The sequence below is a fragment of the Talpa europaea genome (assembly GCF_964194135.1).
Source record: "Talpa europaea genome assembly, chromosome: 6".
Lineage (NCBI taxonomy): Eukaryota > Metazoa > Chordata > Mammalia > Eulipotyphla > Talpidae > Talpa > Talpa europaea.
In genome coordinates this window covers 95,002,533-95,016,805 of record NC_140072.1, presented here as the reverse complement: position 1 = coordinate 95,016,805, position 14,273 = coordinate 95,002,533, and the positions used below count along the sequence as shown (strand labels likewise).

Here is a 14,273-nt window from a genome sequence, read left to right as displayed (position 1 = left end):
CCTAATTTTATAGAGTAGGAAACGGTGGTTCACAAAAGTTGAAGAAATTGCCTGAGGTGTCCAAGCCAGAATTCAAATTCAGATTGTTTTTCCCACCCCTTACCACTTTGAAAATTTAGGGTAAGTCTTTTAGCATCTCAGAACTTTTAGTTTTCTCACTGCCTTATTTAAAGAGATTGGGTTATATTGAGGTGCCTTCCATGTTAATTCTAAGAAAAAAGTAAAGGAAGCAACTGGAAGGAGTGGGGAGGGGTCACAGAAAGGGAGTAGAGGTTTTGAGAATTTCTTATCTCTCTATGGTTCTATTGATGTCTGTTGCTGTAATTATTTAATATAACTAAGCAGTTCTCCTTGTGTAAGTTATTATAATCTTCTACAGCAAAATATGAATTTTTCTTGGTACTTGAGAGAAATGTAAGCAACTGCAGTGTGAACAGGCCTATTGTAAGGGAGGTATGCCTCAAAATAATTTTTGCAGTCTTCAATTCTTATTTTTCAAACATAAAATGGTACTCATTATTCTTCACATTAAATTTCAAAATAGTATGGATTTGAACTATTAGACATATACATGAAAACATATTCCCCAAAACAAAACAAAATAAAAAGCAACTCTTTAGAAAGACACCAATTGGCTCTTTCCTAATGGTCACAGAAGATTAATCAGCTCCATGTAGAAGTATAAGGAATGGAGATTTTTTAAGTAAAAGGTTCAGATACCAGATCAGACCCAGAATAATGAAGTAGTTTTTGAAAAGGCAACTGTCCAAACCAAACAATATTTGTGAATTGTCTACAGAGTTTGGAAAGAAATATGACCTCCCATTGATCTTTCCACAATTACACACACACATACACATACAAACATACATCATGGCATACATACATCACATACACGTGTGTGTCACACACATATTACTAATGCATTACACACATATGCACATCACATCACATCCACCCACATACACACATATCACATCACCATAATCACAACCATTAGTATAAATTCTAAAACTTGGACAGGCTGGAAGTAAATTTCATCCTGGAATAATAATGACTAACAAAACCCACTTTAAATGTAAAGGCTGACAAAATTTATTGACTGAATTAAACACAACAGTTAAAATGGCAGTGTAGTATTTTCATTTTAAGATGTTTGAATGAAACAAGAAAAGTGCCATTAGTCCAAGCTTTTCTTACATTCATTAAAAGAATGACTATCAAAAACAGCAACATGCATGATGATACATAAGCACAGAATGGAATTATGCCAACAAATATACAAAATACCCAAAATAAAATATTTACAAGTTTAAAAATATAAACATTGGTTCATCTATCCCATTAAACCATTGGAGTGGAGAAGGAAAAGACCCTATTGCTATTTAGAATCCTTTTTTAAAACAAGTTTTAAAAACATAGAGTAGTTCTAGGAGACACTTTTTGAAGTCTTAGGGGAGTTTAACATTCTATTATAAAAATAATATCTATAAACCTACTAATAATTTTCCTTTTGTGCACAAAAATAACACAGCCCAAAAGCCTGTCTTCAAAGACATGCCTGACTTTCAGGAAAACTAATTATAGAAATGGAGTTTTTCATTTGAGTCTTCTTTGTCATTATTTTCAAATAACCTACAACTCCCTATATAACACTGAGATATTTCATATAAATGATTTGGACAAAACCTGAAGTTAACAATGAGCCTGATAGCTAGAATCAAGTAAAAATAACAGGAATTTACTTTGCCTTTAACAACAAATAATTTTCCCTGATATTTTTGATAAAACTCTCACTCTCAGATCCTCCATGTTTAGTAGAATTTATCCTGAAAGCAATAAAAAATATGAAATTACTTTATTAGGGTTTCTCCTTTATTTAAAAGTTACTGTGCAGTGGATGTAAAAATAATGTAGTCATTCAAGATTCACTGATCCCTTCAGGCTGCCTGAGTGACTTCATGATATGTTAGCAAATACTTACTGTGTGTCCATGCTATGCCCATCTGTGATGTGACCAGATATTTTAATATTTCTTCTTTAGGTTATTAAATGGTTCAGGTAGGTATCTGAGAAAGTTTAATAAATCTCCAGTAATCAGTAATCTAGGTGAAATTTTATTAAAAATGTATCTTCTTAAAGAGTTTTTCTGCTACTCTACTCAATTATTGAATAATTTCCAAACATAACCCCAACTTACAATCCAATAGAATGACCTCTGTTATTGCAGTGTCCAACTGCATGTCATTAAAATAAGGTCAGAATTCATTTAAATGCATTTTTGTAAGTGTAGGCATCCATCTGTTAGTAAATAAACCTTATTAATTATGACAGTGGCATAATGGCATTTTAGAATCAGAGTGGAAGAAAACTCAGGTTGCAACCTTGGATTCACTACTAAAATTACTTTTGTTTTTATTATTGACAAAGCAATTATCTGATTACAGAATCTGTATGTAGAACCTGCTAGTGTGTAACTCTAAAATACGTGGTGAGTATGGTCCAAAAGTTTGACTGATCCAGGTGATTAAAAAAAAAAAAACCCACCTGCTAGACTCTATGAGATCTACATTTTAGAGTTGCATGTATAAAAGCCATCAAATATTTTTTCTTTGAAAAAAACAAGTTCACCTTCAAGTAAAATAGTCGTTTTAATGGTGTCCACAATCATAAAAATCTGGTTTGGCTCTTGCTGTTCAAAACCTTGATTAATTCCTTAAAATCAATAACACAAACACTGAATCATATGGCTAAAAAAGACATAATTAAAGCATGAGCTGTAGAGTTAGATTTCTGGTTCAAATTCAGTCCATTACTAATTAAAAGGGGGATTTTGAATAAGGTATTTCACCTTTATGAGCATGCTTTTCTGCTCTGTAGGACGGAGTCAGCACCCACCTTACATGATCCTGGTGGAAAGTGGAGCTGACAACAGTGTAAAGAAAGCACAGAGCATCATCTTTCTGGCACACAGGAAACACAGTGTTTGCTAGTCATTTTAACTAAATATGAAATACTCAAAGTCATGGACTGACTTATAATTGTTCAGTAAGCATTAGTTGAAAGAAATAATAAATAAAAAATTTATAGGTCAGTAGTTTATGGTCACAGGCAGAATACAGAATGCACCTCTTTCCAAAAAGCCAGGAGCTTATCTCTGAAGTTCAGAATTGTAATAAGGTGAGCTAGCAACTATTCAAATTGTAATAAGGTGAGCTAGCAACTATTCAAACAAACAACACAGAACACCCAGAAGCAGCCTAGACAGGGCTTAAGGTGAAATAACAACAAGTGAAACATGCTTAGAATGACTGAAATCTCATCAAGGAAGACGTTGTTACCATGGCAACATAAGAGCTTTCTGTCTGTACTTTTGATGCTAATCACAAGGAGGAGGGGATACCTCCAAATGAAAGCATACAGTCTGCCTGCTAACTGTACAACAGTGGCGGGTATCCCTGTAAGTGATAAGAGCACCAGAGCCTCGGACACAAAACCAATTTTCATCTTCGTGGACATGGGTTAGCAGTTCTATTAAAATGAGTTGGTAATGTTATTAACCAGTCTTAGCTCTTATAATACTGTAAATCACTGCAGAGTTTATATCTCAGTCCCAGAGATGACAGACAGAGAAAAAAAAAGGAATAAAGAAAAAGGAAGAATTAAATGTCAAGTTAAGTAGATAATATTACTTAATCCACATGGCTGTCAAAAGGATAAGTGGCTATTTGTAAAGCTCCTAGCAGTGATTGGCACTTAGTAAGTACTTCAAAAATGTTAATCATTGTTATATTGACTATTATTATTTTTAGATATAATTTGTGCAGTTTAATCCATACCACCCTTCTTCAACTTCACCCCATTCTAATCTACCCCCATAAACTTAAACAACAAATATCAAAAAAAAGGTAAGTAGAGTAAAATAAAGGTGTTTTTAATGAATATTAAGAAAGTTTAGTTATAGTATAGGTATGAGTTCCAAACTGAATGGATTTTATTAAGTGTTAAATACAGAATATTCCCACAAAGATGGATTGTGTTGAATTAAAAAGTAAATAGTAGTGATAAAATGTGCCCAATCTCAGTTCTGGAGATTGTCACTGTTTTGATCTTCCATTTTCAGTTCCAGAAGGAACTCCTTTCCATAATCATGAAGCCATCATTCTGAAACCCTCCTTAAAACATTATCTGCAGTGAGATAATAACATTCCCGTAAGTGGCTATTGTTACAACAAATGGTCTCCTTTAAACCATTATCACAGTGAAAGGCTTTGAGAAGCAACCCAGGACAGACATCAGAAAATCTTCAGAGCAGGACAGGGTTGCAGAATCAGTGACTCCTTTGATGAGAAGGCACAACTACACATTAGCCTGACAATGTTACAGTGGCTGCATTGTATCAATACTTGTCTCTTGCATCCCCACCTAAGCTCTTTCAGCTATCAGTCTGCTATACTAACTAACCATTAGTGTTATAGTGTTTCATAAATATTTTTGGGTAATGAATTGAAAATTCATAAGGCTGAGCTTACACAAATAAGACCTGTGTATTCATCCCTCGCTCTGCCTAGAGAAGAAGGGAGCCAGGTCAGGCTGGATTCTCCTGTTAGTTCATTCAGGTACATTTAACTGGCCATCTTCAGTGTGAGACAGGGCAATTGTGATGCCTTCTTTCTCCTGTTTTAGAGTACACAGTTCTTTAGTTAATTCATAAATGATCAGGGGAAAAAGTGTATGTCTCAGTAGAAGCCAAGCAGAGGGCCCATATCCAGAGAGTAAAGAGTCAGGAGAGAAATCTAGAATGACTGTGGAAGGAATAGAGTCCTACCATGCAAATGTCAAAAAAAGCTAACAAAGTGAACCCTTACCTCTGAGGGTACTAAGTAAAAATGATGGAAACAAAGGGAGAGGAAGAGCATCATTGTCTTCATACTAAGTGAATGGTGAAGAGCCTCCAAAAATTAATATGACAAGGATATAAATAATGAAAACTCAGAAAGTCAGTCAAAGAAATCTTTTTACCATGATAACTGTGTAAGCAAAGGGATATTTGAATATTCATTTAAGTGCAAATATTTAAAAGCTACTTCTGACATTAATGAGAAAATCCTTAAACTCAGTAGTAAGTCATCACTCTTACATATATTAAATACTTTATTATTTAAATAGGCAGATAATTTGTGTAACTTATATTTTAAGGAAGTCCGCAATGTTTTATATTCCACTGTTGTTATTAGGTGAAATAATAAAAATCTATTTCCTCTTGTGGTTGTGCTAATGGAAGAATAAAAGCATCATTTGCCATTAGTACTAAAGCAGAGTGGTTCAAGTAATATTGTCTCTATAATATAGATATTAAAGTCAGGCTGTCTTTGTGCAGAGCTATTAAAATGGCTGATAAATTCAGGGCCAACAATTGATTTGATTTTTTCTCCTCTAATTTGGCCATCTCTTTGACTAAAGGGATTTAATCAACCAAGCATTTCAACCATATACAGGCAGGAAAGGTGTCAAGTCATAGCCAATCCTTTCCTTAAAAAAAAGAGCAAATCAGTAAACCTATTAAAGTAACCTATTAAAATTATAAAAAGCAATCTCCATGAATATGAATGAAAGAAACTCTTGGCAAAAAAAAAAAAAAAGCATATATGATGTATGGTTAAAAAGGTTAAGACACACTCTGCCTGCCCTGGCCCTGAATCTTCATCAAATGATTGAGGCCTTTTAATTCATTGTCTAAATCCTTCACTTGACTGGTGTGGGTGGAATTCTTAAAGATTAGAGCAAAAAACAAGAAAAGTATATGGAAAAATACTTAAAATTTTTAAAATATTATATAACTGGTTAAATGACAGACAAGGGGAAATTAAGGTAAACTTTGCTGACATTTTCCTTTACTTATAAAAAGAAGACATAACATAGTAGTAAAAACGCAGAAATAAGTTTCCAAACTATGAAAGCAAAATTAGTTTGTTCCATTGCTTACAAAATAGATAATTAGATTCCCTTTACTATTACAATATTCTCATAGGTAAGTCAGGTATTCTTAATTTTCCTGTACAATTGAACAAATATAACTTTGTCATGAATTCATGCAGAGGAGAATATAACCCTTGCAAGAAAAATGCACAAGAAGAAAATAAAGATCCTTTGTTGTACATGTAGGAAAAAAAATAAGTTCTTTCCATTCCCTAGTGAGAAGTGAATATACTTTGAGTGTAAATAGTACTATCAGTATTAAATCAAATTTAAATCTCTTTCTGGAGACAGAAATAATTTCTAAAATACATTTAGTTTACAGTAGACGCCTTTGTTAGTTTGTGCACAGTTGAGTGCATGAGCACGTGTGTGAGTTGCTTTATGAATCCTGGTGGTGTATTCAGAGTGCTTAAGGCAATCTCTGAGTATAGGATCTCAGACATTTATACATATAAAAAGATTAAATATTAAAACATTATTTTGAAATAACGTTAAGGATCTGACATATGCAATAAAGGCCAGTACTCTAATAAAAAGAATCTCTACCACCTTTTCTAATTGATTCATTGCAAATTGAAAATGCGAAACAACCTGCTTTGTGCTACTGCCTCAAACTTGTTTTTCTTTGATGTCATTTATTTTGTTACTTCCTTTGTATTATTAACACGGTTTCTCATATACTTAACATGCCTTAGTCTTTCCTTTATAAAATAGAAAACAAACTTTAAAAGCATGTAATATCAGTTCATTACTTAAGCAATCTCTCTGGAAGGTGAGTTATATAGAAGTGTTTACATCATTTACATATGTGTAGCTTTACTTGAAAATGTTTACTCTTCCTAATACCATGAATCACCTCTGGTAAAAGCTCTGGTCTTGTGATCAAATACACTGTAGTGCATTTCAAAAAGGATATTATATAACCATTAGATGCTAATAGCTTTGTAGAAACTGCTTCCATGTGTCATTCAAACTATCTAGGCTTATGGTTACCCTTTCTGTGTAATAATCTGAAATAAATTTTCACCTAAGACAATAGATAACATACATATTAAAAAATCTCATTAAAAAAACTTGGCATAAAGGGTTTATGATACATAGGCTGGCCAGTGTCATATTCTGAACATACTCATCTCAGTCGTAAGTCTATAAAACAAAAGTCAAATGACATGAAAAACTATATTTTTCTGTTTATTTATGTGTTCCTCATTTTGGAATGACTGAATCCAGAATTTTTGTAACCAAGGTAAAACCTCTATAAATCAGGGTTTGGGTTATGAGGAAAATAGATTCTTACCTAAGACAAGGCCGAACCATTCCTCTGCGACATCAACACAATAGATTTTTTTTTTTTTGCACTGAGAACCAGAGAACCCATATAAAATAAAAACAGAATTGCTTCCGTTGCAGTGCATAAAAGAACACCAATGGTTTGGGGACAATCATCATATCTAGTTATAAAACCAGATTTTAAACTTGAAGTTACTGACAGATTATAAAATGTTAACAACTGGATAAACTGTAAAATATGCATTATCTACACAAGAAAAGGTTTCAGTTTATAAATGCTAAAATACTGTGTACAGACACAGTACAGACACAGTTGGCCTTCTGTGAAATCTTGCCCTGATCCTGATTTCTGCACTGGATGGGAAAAGAAAAAGAAAAAACCTGCTCTGCTGAGCTTTGTATTTATTCCCAAACAAATGATGTAAACCAACCAAAGCAAAAATTCTCCTGTATTGTCCTGGTGGTAGGTATTTACCTATTTGCATACTTAACAAGTAAAAGTAGGCAAGTATTCTGCCAATCAGTGATCCCTTCTTACCATCAGGTAAATACCTGGCTCTTTCTGCTTTGTAGGTGTTTTCCAAACAGTGATACAGCATAGGGTCTTTTTTTTTTTTTCCTGGAAAGAAAAAAGGAAAAGAAGGAAGGAAGGAAAGTGTCAGTAGAACAGGATTCCTCTGGTTCTCACGGGGGTTCCTCCAGGCCTCTGGACCCTGGCACAACCAAATATCACAGCAAGATGCTTACTTCTGTTTGGTTAGGTTCTGTTTTCTGCAAAGGCAAGTGAAGGTGTCTTCCGAGTGTTCAGTGCATTAAAGAAAAAAGAAAACAGATTTTTAAAAGGTAAAAAAAAGTGCTTGAAAATAATTCTCAGGGACTTATCTTGGGAGGCGAATCCCGGGTGTAGCATCCCCGTTTCCTGTACCCTGCCCCTGCTGGCACCTCAGTCCAGGCTCTAAAAGCCTGACTTTAGAGGGAGCATAACTGATTTTAGTGGTTTCCAGGGAAAGTTGTATTCCATTCACCTTGGCCTCAGAGACCTCACAACTTTTTGGCACTGTCGTGGCAAGCCGCTGCCCTAAGGGTGGTCCCAGCCAAGCCCCGGTTGCTCACCCGTCGAACCAGCACTTTGGAAACAGGGATTTTTGTTCTGGGCATCTCACTCCTGGCTGGTTGCTGGGCTGCTACAGGATGGCTAGCTGGGAGGTTTGCAAGGTGTTTGATACTTATAGGAATTTTAGAGTCCTTCAGCAAACTGCCTGGGGTTCGCAGAGGACAGGTAATGGTGACTGGAGACACGGGCTTTAACCTGGACAAGCAGGACGTCTCCTCGGGGGCTGGAGGGGCTGCTGGGCATGCATCAGAATCAGCGTAGAGATCGTAGAGCGCATCGCCACTGCAGCTATCCCGAGGGATGGAGGTCTTTTTGCTGGTGCTCGTGCCCTCCTCCTCTGGGCCTGGAGTGGTGGAATCCCAGTAACCCTCGTCACTGTTGGGGACCCCTTCCTGCTGCTCCTCTGGGTGCTTAGGCTCCTCCTTCGCCTGGAGCTCCATGGGAACACGGTTAAGCCTCCTGCGCTTGGCCAAGGATTTGTCTTTTGCTGCTTCGGCACACCTGGCGTCTTTGGAGGTCTCAGGTACCACCTTAGTTTCCAGAGCTGCCACTGCCTTACCCTCTCCCTCTTGGGGCCTTTGTCCTTGGTCTTCGGTCTGGGAAAGCATGTCCCAGAATTCCTGGAGATAGGTGTCATCCACCTCATCCGGGCTGGCCATCTCCTCCCCTCCTCCTTGGTAGGCCACCACCGTGGGGTTCTTTTTAGAAAGAACTGGCTTTCCCGGCCCGGGGGCATGCTTGTCACAGCTGGGACCTGCCTCCTCCTCTTGGTCTGCAATAATATCTCCACAGCCTGTAAGAGAGTCAAAGCTTTTCAGTGAAGTCACGTCAGAAAACATCAAACAAATACGATCAGCCGACGGGTCTGAGGGTGGATCAACAGAGGAAAGGTCAGGGACGGCAGACGCTCGGCCACTGCCACATTCCGAGTCCACAAGGGGGACAGTCTTTATCGGAACGTCACCTGTCCTGGAAGCATCCTCCGCCGTCTGGACCTCCCCAGCACCCAGCTCGGGGAGTGCCCAGGGCTTCTCCGCGCGCAGGTGCCCCGCGGCGTCCTCTCCCCGGGCGCTTTTGGCTTTAGGGAACCCGGGGCTCTGGGCCTCCAGGCAGTTCCGCACTTCTGTGCTATCGGCGGAGGCCAGCACCGGCTCCCCCGCTCCGAGCTCACCTGCAGGGTCTCGCTGGGGGTCCTTACTGGGGTCCTCCGGCTCGCACGCGGGTCGGGGCGTTTCCTCCTTGACGCACTCCAAGCTGGCGGTGAGCGACCCCGGCAGGATGAGGCTCCCCGGGCCCCCCGCGCGCTCCTCCTTTTCCTCCTCCTTGCCCCGCTTGTCCTTCTTGTGCCAGCGCATACTGCTGAAGAGCCCTTTCAGCCCTCTCTTTTGTTTGCCGCCAGCCTTGCTTGCATCTGCCTGATCTCCTTTGCCATTTTCGGATCTGCCGTTCTTCTTCAAAAGCGAGAAGAAGCTGTGGGACTTGGCCACAGAGCTGTTGGCCAGCGAGGCCACGCCGGTCACGGCAGCTCTGGGGGGACCGGGGTTCGGCCGACCCCCATTCAGGCCACCCCCGACACCGCCACTGTCGCCCGCTCCGCGCGGCTCCTCCTTTTTGCTGCTCTCCAGCACCACCACCTCGGCTAGTCCGTCGTGGGTCCTGCTCCTCACCATGCCCGTCGGACCCGAGCCTTTCCCATCCCCTTTGTTTTTGACCCCAAATATGCTGGGCATGGTGCCACCTGATTTCCTCTTCTTGAATAATTTGAAAGCAGCTTTATTAATCTTCCCCGACGGCGGCTCCGCGGCCGGAGTTTCGGCGGCACAATCACAATGCAAGTCCATGTCTGCCGCGATGGGCCCGGCCCCGGCCGCCGGCTTCCTCCTGCAGACCCCCGCGGGCGCGCGGACGCCGCGCTCGCTGACAGCCTCGCCACCGCCGCTGCGCTCGCTGGTCTCCATGGAAACCGAGCGGGAGAAGCAGCTTTCGTCAGCCGTGGGCTCGCGCCAGGCCACTGTCATCCGTATTCTAAATCAACCTGAGCTACTCTTGCTGCGGCTGCTGCTACCGCAGCCGCAGCAAAAGGCACACACATAAAAGACCATCTCCACTCCCGCCAAGGGCTTATATAATACCCTAACCCACTTCGGATCCAGCTTGGCTTTGTGCTGCAGGGATTTTTTTTTTCCTGGGGGGAGGGGGAGCGTTGTGGCAGGAGCAGGGAATAGAGCGTTGAGCTGATTGCAGAAATTGCTGTCGCAATTATGGAATTCAAATTCCATTCAGTTTTACCCACCTTCAGATGCCTCCTCGACTTGCTTTTCCAGAAGCCCAATCATGGATAGCAAAATGCCCCCCACCCCCCAAATGGGCAGACTGTAAATTCATTCCGACACAAAATGATTCCTCCTCTTATCGCCTGTCCTTAACTTCATGCATTCCATGTGCGTCCATATCATTTGGGTATCAAATCCAGCAGGCCCACAGCATGTCTGTTCTCATCTGTGTCTTGTCCTTGTAAAGCACACACTCCTAGTGGATGCCCAGTCCTTACACTTCCATTCTGATTCTCGCCACAAAACAGTTGTCAGTCAAATACCAATATCAACTCTGCAACCAAGTGGTAGGGTTGGGGGTGGGGGTAGCTTGATTGGTCCTTTGGAGCAATGGTAGTTTTTTTTTAAATGTTTTATATAATTCTTACATCATTTTTCATTTTTGCACATTGTATGTATTTCATTTTGGTTATATTCCCCATGCAATTGCACCCCCTCTTATTTTGACCCTAATCCTCTCCCCAACAATGATAGTTTTTACCTCAGACTTCTGGAATACTGGGACTGCTGTCACAGAAGTCACTGCCTAGACACATTTGGTCACAATGGACAAGCAGAAGGTGAAGGACTGTTTAAGAATCGTAATCTCCATGCCACAGGTGTCCTTGGAGTCCAGGGTCAGCTTTCTCCTTTTCCCTGCAGTAGAACACACCACCAGGGCTGTCCTACAGCCCTTTTCCCTGGTGGGGCAGGGAAGAGCCTGGCAGGGCCCCTGTGCACCAGGGCAGGCATTGCATCCACTCTGACCTACTTAATCTGAGAAAATAAAACCTCATCCCAGGGAGCAATCCAATCTAGGCTCTTTTCTGTGCTTGAGCGTCCAAGGTGACTGCTAGTATCAGAACCATAGCACTTGGTTTCATGACCCTGGCTTGAGGGTATAATAGCAAAAAAGATGAAATCTGGAAGAAAAAAACCCATAATTTATATATTTTAATATTATCTAATAATATATATTATTCATGTTTATTGTTATTTATGGATATATATTTTAATAATATATTTCCCATATATATGCCAATATTTTCACTAATCATCTTAAGCTTCACTTTTTTTGAGTGCTACTCTCATTACACCCAGACACCCCAATCCACATGGAGTTTTACTAATAACATGGGTTGGACATTACAACTTCTACAGTATGATACAGTTTGAATTTAGGCCTGGGAGTTACTTGCTGTATGTTTCCCTTTTTGATTTTGATCAAGAACAATGTTTTGTAAACTGACAACATGAGTGAGTTGAGATTCTGGAGAGGTTTTCATTCCTAGCATTTGAATCCCATCAGCCCTTGCTCACTAAAAGCAGACATCCTTCACCTCCCAACCTCCCGCCCACCCCCCACTGCCCAGCAGACTGTAAAACTAAGACCAAAGAGCGGTTTTAGCCTATTCTGACTGACCACTTGCCGTCATGACCACTGCCAGATGAATCCGGCTCCTCATTGTCCTGAGAGACAACGGGTGTGAAGAACTGTAAAGAGAAACTAATTTGTTATTTCTTCACAACCTTTTGGAGACAACTGAAAATATTTGCTTCTTTCACACACACACCATACAATTGCTCCTGAAGCCAGTGTGCACTGTTACTGTGATTACAGCTGCTGTTGCTGTTTTTCACCCCGGTAATTCTTAAACCACCACAAGTTCTTGTCCCTGAAGCTGTAAAAAGGAATTTGTTGACAAGCCCTCATATAAATAAGCAGAGAGAAGCAAATCTTTATTTAGAGAGTAAAGAAAAGTTTCTTTAGAGGAGAAAGAACAAAAGCAAAGACTCCAAGGCTGCAATGCCAAAGGGGACATAAGATGCCATATGGGCCTGTGTATAGGGGATATTTAAACCTTTTTCCTCTGTCCTAAGATGTCATCATCTTACTCTGTGATTGGCTCTTTCTCTTGGTGGCCATATACCTCCAGGCTGATGTGCCCATTTTCCCACCTTCTATCTCAGAATTTATCTCCCCTATCCAAGATCTCCTAAAATTTACTACCCCCATTAGCCTTTCTGGAGTCCAGGGTCAGCTTTCTCCCTCTCCTTGGGATATTTTTTGGTTAGCACCTCTCCTCAGGTAATTTAGTGTCCTTATCTCAGAAGCCTCTTTAATTCTCCCGGAGTCCCTGTCTGTATTGTCCCTGAAGCTAATTAACCTGAATTTGCCCTGGGACTCACTTCAATATATGGGTTATAACCCAGATATTGTCAATCCAAAAGAGTCTGTGACTGGAATCAGGGAGAAATGAAGTAGCCTATAAAGAAATCTCCCTTTTTCTATCCCCGAGCCTTTGTCGAAAGAAGGTAGACTTGCTGGTCCACCAGGAGTTATAGAACCCATAAGGGCCAGCCCATTGTGAGTTTCATTTACTTTGAGACTCTCCACCCTCCAAAAAATTTGTTGAGGACTTCAGGACGGAGATCATACCTGGGAAACAGACACTCAAAGAGAAAGAGATGACACGGAGATGAAGCAGTCATTCTGGGGGCAAGGCCCACCCAGTGGCCCTGAATTAGAAGAAAGTGAGGGAACCCAGAACCGTGGAGGCAAGGTGAGCTTTAGAAGCTGCTGTATGAACAGAACCCTCAAATGTTCTTCAACCCAGGACCCTTGTTATGGGACTCAGAAAAAGAAAGGTGAGGTTTGTAGCTTACAAGAGATCTTTCCAGAAAAAGCTCTTCTCCCAAGATCTAGGAACCTGCAGGAGAGGGGATGGTTGCAGTCCCAGTGGCAGGCTGGGGGCAAAGGCCAATGTTCTGAAGTCTTGCAAAAATTAACTCACTCCTTAAAAGGCTTTTCAGAGTCAAGCCTGGGGGAAGCAAGGATTGCATTTGCACAAAATGGTGACTCTTAACCTTAAAAAATCATGACAATGAGGATAATTTTGCCAGGTGCACCCATGTTTAGTTCTAGTTGCTTCTTTCATTCTTTTCTCCCTTCTCCTGCCACGGCCCCACTCAGCCCTAATTTAGAGAGCGTATATAGAAAATTGGAATAGTAAAGAACAGAGAAAGGAACTTAAGGGAAATGTTTCAGGAAAAAGCTGCTCCAAAATGATGGCCTGCTGCCCAAATGTAAACAGCAAAAGAAGACATGTGTGTGCTTCTCTTTTTTTGGCTCAAGGGAGCATTGTCGTTCAGTTAGGGCTCTTCTCTCTGGGTAGCACATCTCTCTGGAAGAGGATAATCAAACCAAGAAAAAAAGAAACACAGTAGGAATCATTTGAGAGCTTGTCATCAACATCATCAATTCTTTATGCAGGGTGTCTTCTAACCAGCCTAGCCCCAGCATTTGTCCTAAGCTTCCTCAATAGAATTGTCTTTCTTAGGGGAACTGTGACAGGGCAGGGAGAGGGGCACCCCAGAACCCTCAAACCTGCCCATCTAAATAGGTTCTGCCATTCATTACATCAAGACAAAACATACAAGACCTTTAATGGAAAGGAACTTTAATGCAATTAGTCCACAACAAAGAAAAGATAATGACTATAGTTTCCAAATCCAGCACCTGAGGTTATCCATCATCCCCTCTTAGGTAAATGTCCAGCCAAACAGGGTTGGCCCAA

At 40.5% G+C, this 14,273-nt stretch overlaps 1 protein-coding gene across 3 annotated transcripts; it reads right to left on the bottom strand.

Moving 5' to 3' along the window:
- Positions 1 to 8,310: 8,310 nt before the first annotated feature.
- On the bottom strand, positions 8,311 to 10,401 carry AMER2 (APC membrane recruitment protein 2; the record flags this gene model as incomplete). 3 transcript variants are annotated; one of them, XM_084235490.1, is made up of 2 exons in its annotated part: positions 8,311 to 9,176; positions 9,348 to 10,387. In XM_084235490.1, 2 exons carry the CDS (start codon positions 10,339 to 10,341, stop codon positions 8,311 to 8,313), a joined length of 1,860 nt encoding a protein of 619 aa, XP_084091616.1. The 3 variants fall into 3 exon arrangements, with proteins under 3 accessions (XP_084091616.1, XP_084091617.1, XP_084091615.1); XM_084235491.1 differs by having other exon boundaries at positions 9,555 to 10,387; XM_084235489.1 differs by having other exon boundaries at positions 8,311 to 10,401.
- Between the last annotated feature and the right edge of the window lie 3,872 nt (positions 10,402 to 14,273).